The 6698-nt window shown below is 43.9% G+C and overlaps 1 protein-coding gene across 1 annotated transcript; it reads right to left on the reverse strand.

Annotated features, from left to right (window-relative positions):
- Window positions 1–4331: 4331 nt before the first annotated feature.
- On the reverse strand, window positions 4332–5472 carry LOC110594229 (melanoma-associated antigen B5-like). Its single transcript, XM_021705730.1, has one exon. It carries the CDS (start codon window positions 5470–5472, stop codon window positions 4384–4386), a length of 1089 nt encoding a protein of 362 aa, XP_021561405.1. The 3' UTR covers window positions 4332–4383.
- Window positions 5473–6698: the final 1226 nt, after the last annotated feature.

A 6698-nucleotide genomic window follows, 5' to 3' on the forward strand; every position in this document is an offset into this window, starting at 1 on the left:
GATGAAGAAAGATATACCATGGTATTATTAACCAAAGGAAAATGGGAGTAGGTGTATTAATTTCACACAGAGCAAAGCTCAGATCAAGGAAAGTTATCGGGGATAGAGAAGGGCATTACATAGTAATCCAAGTGTTAAGTCTCCAAGATTACATAGCAGTACCTTAATGGGTATGTGCCTAAGAACAGAATTTCAAAATGTCTGAAGCAAAACTTGCAAGAAAAAGTAGATGAATCCATTATAATAGTTGGAGACTTTTGCAACTTGATGTATCAGAAATGAAAAAATCCAGCAGGCAGAAAATCAGTAAGGACATAGTTGAACTCATTAACATCATCAGTCAATGGATATGATTAACATCGATAGACTATTTCATCCAACTGCAGAATACACATTCTTGTCAAGCTCACATGGGGCACTCACCAAGATAAACCACATTCTGGGCCATAAAGCACATCTAACAAATATTTTAAAAATGGAAATCATGTAGTTTCTATCTCAGACAATAATGGAATTAAACTTGAAATCACTAACAAAATGACTGGAAAATCCCCAAAGCATGAAGATTAAATAAAACACTAATAAATTACACGAGTATAAAAAGAAAACTCAAGAGAAATTTTAAAAATGTATCTTGAATGAAGTAAAATGATAAGACAACTTATCAAAAATTGTGCAGGTTTTTGTATGAGCGTGCGACATAGGACTTCGCACATTGTATTCAAATGCAGTGAAAAGGGGTCCAGGACACCTACCTTACCTCTGCCAATGGAAAGTTTCTTTGTAGTTTATCCAGGATTCAAAAGCCATTTTCACTACAAGAGTAAGTCTCTCAATCCTTCATCACATCATGTGAAGAACTGGCCCACTCCCACAGTCTTACTACCCACATTGCTAAACCTAAACTTCAGTCTCACTGAAAAACATGCAGTTTTCCAAACATACTTGTAACATTTCCTCCTACCTGGGCTCATCTGGACTCCAACACCCTCACTCTCTCTCTCTTTTTTTAAAAGATATTTATTTGAGAGAGAGAGAGAGAATGTTTGAGTGTGGGGAGGAGCAAAGGAAGAGGGAGAGGGAGAGAAGCGGACTCCCTGCTGAGCGAGGAGCCCAATGCAGGGCTTAATCCCACAACCCTGAGATCATGACCACAGCTGAAATCAAGAGTCGGTGGCTTAACCAACTGAGCCACCCAGGTGCCCCTTTTCACTCTTTTATTGTCCCTCTAGTTTACTATAATATCTTGCTATCATCCTTTTAAGATTACTGCTCCTAGACAACCTCCCCCACCCCCCAAAAATCCTAGCATCTCCAGCAATAGCACAGTGTATTTCCGAGAGCAGATGCCTGATTAATATTAAGGGGATGAATGGGCATATTTTCCAATTTATTAGGATTTAATTTCTTGTAACTTTTTTTTTTAAGATTTTTTATTTATTTATCTGAGAGAGAGAATGGAGACAGAGAGCATGAGAGGGGGAGGATCAGAGGGAGAAGCAGACTCCCCGCTGAGCAGGGAGTCGGATGCGGGACTCGATCCCGGGACTCCAGGATCATGACCTGAGCCGAAGGCAGTCGCTTAACCAACTGAGCCACCCAGGCGCCCCAATTTCTTGTAACTTCTTAAGTAAACTAAACAAATCCAGGTATGTGTCATTAAATTTTACTGAATAACAGGCTAGACGAGATAAGGAAGATAGAAATTGCTAATCTTTTACTTTATTTTGCTCTTTTTATTGATCCAGATAATTTTACTACTGAGTTATATTTCCACAGTAACACCTATTCTGATGCCTTGTTGTCCTGTTCTGGATTCAAGATAATTGGGAAGGTTTTCCGATTTGATTTACATAATATAAAAACTCTTACTTGTAAACTTGATACACATTATTAAATGTGTGAAGAAAATGATTCATAAATTTATATTCAGAAGCTATTTAAACCACCTATTAAAAGGTTTAACATTTGGAGAAGGCAATCTCAGGTGTGTTGAGAGAGAGAAAGAAATGAAGATCTCCATATTACCACATAAACAGGTATATAAAGATGATACGGTGAAGCAAGTGACTACCAGGGGTTTGGAATGCTCTAAGTTAAGGCAAGAGGAGGTGATACAGGTTTTCTGCTCCACCAAGAATAGAGCGCAGCCATCAGAGGAGGCCACAGTGAAGAACTGGTCAGAAGGTCAGGTTCAGGAGTTGGAAGGAGGGCACACGGGGGAAGTCCCAGGTGAAGCGTTCTGTAATGATGGAAGGTGCTAGAACTGGACAAAATACCAGGTCCCGGGCAGAGTTAGCTCTCAGTAGGATGCTAGGAAAAGGAAACCAAGGACAATCTCCAAATTATGATTTATTTTCATGTTTACTTTCCCTTCAATAGGCCTACTTTTAAAATTTTTTTTAAAGATTTTTTATTTTTTATTTACTTGACAGAGACACAGCGAGAGAGGGAACACAAGCAGAAGGAGTGGGAGAGGGAGAAGCAGGCTCCCTGCAGAGCAGGGAGCCTGATGTGGGGCTCGATCCCAGGACCCTGGGATCACGACCTGAGCTGAAGGCAGACGCTTAACAACTGAGCCACCCAGGCACCCTAGGCCTGTTTTTAGTACTTTGGTTTGCACTGCCTGAGAAAAATTTTGGAATAGTCGGTGTATAAGGTCTGCCTTGGGTTGGGAGAAGTGGAACCATGTGGCCTTTTGGCAAATTCAAGCCAGGGTCTAGTCCCAGCTCTGGTAGTGACCATTCTTGTGAACTTGAGAAAACTGCAAGTTCTTCATCATCCAAGTGAGTTTGATAAGCTCTGTCATTTGGAATGTATACGTGTAACCACATGACGAGATGACTAGCAAATATTACCCAACATTTTCAAAATGGCAATTGATATTATTTTGATCCCAAATGATACCATCCACCTCTCTTATTTTTTTTTTTTTTAAATCCAGGAAGTGTCAGAGAATATGCAGTATTCTTGGACAAAGAATATGGAATCAGCCAAAAATTTGCCCTAGCTAATAAAAGTAACTAAATTTCCCCCATTAGAGCACCTTTCATTTAATTCAGGCATGGAGTTGTCTTTCTCAGTTGGATGCAACTCAAGTTCCTACAATTGGTGTCAAGGTACAGGCCCTCCCATCCCTTCCAAGTGCCCTTCCAATCAAATGACCTCTGTTAACGTTCATTACACCCTCAACAAAAGCTAGCCCTTGCTCAGAGTTTGCCAAATTACATTCAAGATAATCTAATTAAAATGCCCTTTTAATGGGGCAGGCTCTGGCTCTCCCAACTCAGGGCAAGCAGTGCGAGCACAGTGGCAACTCACCTGAAGGGGGTCTCACCCTTATTTCTGAGAAACTCCATGAGGATGTTGCGCAAAGATACTTTGCCTACTGTATTCATCTGCACTGAAATAAGAACAAAGGACACTTTGCTTTCCGGGCCCAGGTGGTGACTTCTCTCTGGTTTACCCACAATCCCAAAGTAACTCATAGCACCAGTTTTCTGTTATAGACTGAATGTTTGTGTTCCCACTCAACAAAATTCACATGTTGAGGCCCTAACACCTAATGTGAAGGTAACTGGAGGTGGACTCTTTGGGAGATAATTTGGTTTAGATGAGATCATGAGGATAGCACACCCATAATGTGATTAGTGTTCTCCTAAGAGCAAGAGAAACCAGAAGTTTCTCTCTCTGCCATGTGAGGACACATGGACAATGTGGCCATCTGTAAGGTAGGAAGAGGGCTCTCACCAGAAACTGAATCTGCTGGCACCTTGATTGTGAACTTCCCAGCCTCCATAACTGTGAAATTATCTGTTGTTTAAGTCGCCCAGTCCTTGGTATGTTGTTACAGCAGCCAGAGCAGACTAACACAGGGTGGTGTCTCACAGTTCCCGCTGAGGGCTGGCAGGTTCCTAAAGTCCCAAACAGCATTGCTCAGGAGATTTCCACTTAATCATTCTCACAAGGATTACCCTCCTGCTCACTCATTCCTTTGACTCCATCTGTGGGCCATGGAGGATATTTCAGCAGCTAACTTGTATGAGTGAGGCTCAGAGGCTCTAAAATTCTGAGAAGAGAGCCTGGATTTCCTTCATATTTGTGTCTGCACTACTAACACTGAGCCTTCCCATGAGCAGATACTCACTGTGTGACGAACAAAAGAGCCAAGAGACACAAAGTATCATCTCTTAAGATTTAATTTCTTTCTTGAACAAACTAACAAAACTGAAGTATAAATCCTTTAATTTTGTAAACGAAAGACTAAAGGAAACAAGTAAAAACTGGATTAACCATGTTTCATCTTTTTTTCTATTCCATTATCCTTACTACTTTACTGTGGGATTCTTTCACGACGCTAATACTATAATCCCTACTGTGATGTTATATTTTCTTATCTGGAGGATAACAGAGCTCAGGCTTTACTAGGGGTGGGAAGATATTCTGGGGCATGGCCCTAGAAGGTACAATGACTTTGGCAAGAGCGCCAGCCCTGACCATGACTCTGGCTTGGACTCTCTCTTCCTCATCTTGCAGAGCTTCTTCGTAATAGGACTGGAAAGCACTGGGGATGGTATCGTTGACTTTTGCCAGAAATTCCAGGACTTTCATCTTGCTGGTTTCAGCTTGGGCTTTCGGACCCCACAGGAACTCATAGCGTGGAGGATCACTGTTGGCCACCTGGCGGTATTCTAGATACTGTAGCCTCACCAAATCTTTGGTGATGAGCTTCCTGGGCTCTCCGTAGATGAAGTGCTTCCTCCCGGCATATACTCGCATCATACCCAGGAATTTCCAGATGTCTTCCTCAGCAGCACAGTTGCCCTTCATGAAGATCATTCCCAGGATATTCATCAGGAGACCGGTCTTGGGTAACCCCCGGCCAGCTCGTACCCTCCCATTGTTGGGGAGTTTGAGCTTGCTGATGAGGTTGTAGGATTGTCTGGTTGAATCGATTTCCTTCAGCTCAACTGCAAAGACAATCTCAATGCGCTCAGAGGCTTTCTTGAGGATCTCAGGAAATTGGTCTTCGTAATTTTGGCCAATAATCTTCAGCATGTCTTCCTTCAAAATGGGTTGTTTCATTTTATACTTGTACAGAAGGAACTGCTCCAACAAGCCAGGGTTCCTGGTCAAAGAATCTTCACCTGTGCTCTCAGTGTAGTATGGGGCCTCACAGGGGCTTGCCTTAGCCCTATTCTCATCTTGGCTGTTGGAACCTTCATCAGATCTAGTGCAAGAAACGGCTGTAGAAGTAATGGTGGTGGCTTGTGCTCTTCGACACCACTGGGAAGTGCTACTTGACCCAGCCTGAGGCAGACTCTGGGTAGTATCTTCACTCTGAGGAGAAGAGGAGGAAGTGGACTCCTCTTTCACTGCTGCTGTGGCCTGAGCACCCTTACCCTGAGCCTCACCTTGAGCCTGGCGGCATTTCTCAGCAGCCTGGAGCTTACTCTTCTGGCTCCGAGGCATGATGGCACTATGGTCACAGACAGCAGGCAGGAGTATGAACAGGAGATCAGGAGATGTGGACACCTGGAGGAAAAAGAATGAGATGATGTGGGTGCCTGGGTGGCTCAGTTGGTTAAGCGACTGCCTTCGGCTCAGGTCATGATCCTGGAGTCCCGGGATCGAGTCCCACATTGGGCTCCCTGCTCGGTGGGGGGGTCTGCTTCTCCCTCTGCCCTCTTCCCTCTCGTGCTCTCTGTCTCTCATTCTCTCTCTCTCAAATGAATGAATAAAATCTTTAAAAAAAAAAAAAAAAGAATGAGATGATGTGAGCACCTTCAGTAGGAAGATTCCACCTTGGCTTTAAACCAAGCCTGCCTCTGCAGGTTTACTTGAGGTCACTGCTCCAAGAACCCACAAGGTTCCTGTTCCAATCAGCCTGTCACCTGAGAACCCTATAGAGGAAGTTAAAGAGAACCTTAGACAGCTGTCTGCCAGCCCTGTCTGGGGTGTATTGGGGTGACATCAGAGGCTGCCAGTGGCGAACCTCTGTTCTGGGCTGCAGGGGTCTTCTCAGTTCAACTTCAAGATCATCTTGTCAACTCTCCGCAGGTCCTGGGCTGCCTCTATTCTATTGCTGTGAAGTCAATACCTCAAACCAAAGCCAGAGACCCCAGAGGAAGAAGTAAAGTAGTAGTTCCTTACTCCCTATCCCTGTCAGGGGCACCCAACTGAGAGCTAGGTGGAGTCCTCTCCTTCATGGGTTGTTTTGGTCCTTATTTCTCATTCAGGGTACTCACTTGGCCTCCAGGTAGTGCCTGGCACACCTCCCTTCTGCTCATTGGTGATTGTACCCTCACACTAAAGATCTCTTCTCTCTCAGATTTGATAAAAATAAGTGAGGGTGAGGCTCAGAACTCGAGTTCTGAATGCGAAGATAGGAATTTGATTTTTTGTTATCTTTCCATGTTCAGTGGTCCCTTCCATCTTTTCTTTGGGCCCTCGCAGCCTGGGACTCTTCTCTCCCTGCCAACATTTCCTTACACCACCTGGGAGAATATGGGAGTAGTCCCCCCTGCCCATCGTTCTCCAAGGCTAAGAACTGGGGATGGTTTCTCTGGTACTCTCATTGTGGTTGTTCCATTCAGACGTCATGGTCCTCACATTAACTCTTGGAAAGATCTAGAAATCCTCCTACTACAGAGGGCAAACAGTCCCTTTTAAACAAAATCTCTCACCTGCCTCCCCCT

This window comes from Neomonachus schauinslandi, chromosome X, assembly GCF_002201575.2.
Source record: "Neomonachus schauinslandi chromosome X, ASM220157v2, whole genome shotgun sequence".
Classification (NCBI taxonomy): domain Eukaryota; kingdom Metazoa; phylum Chordata; class Mammalia; order Carnivora; family Phocidae; genus Neomonachus; species Neomonachus schauinslandi.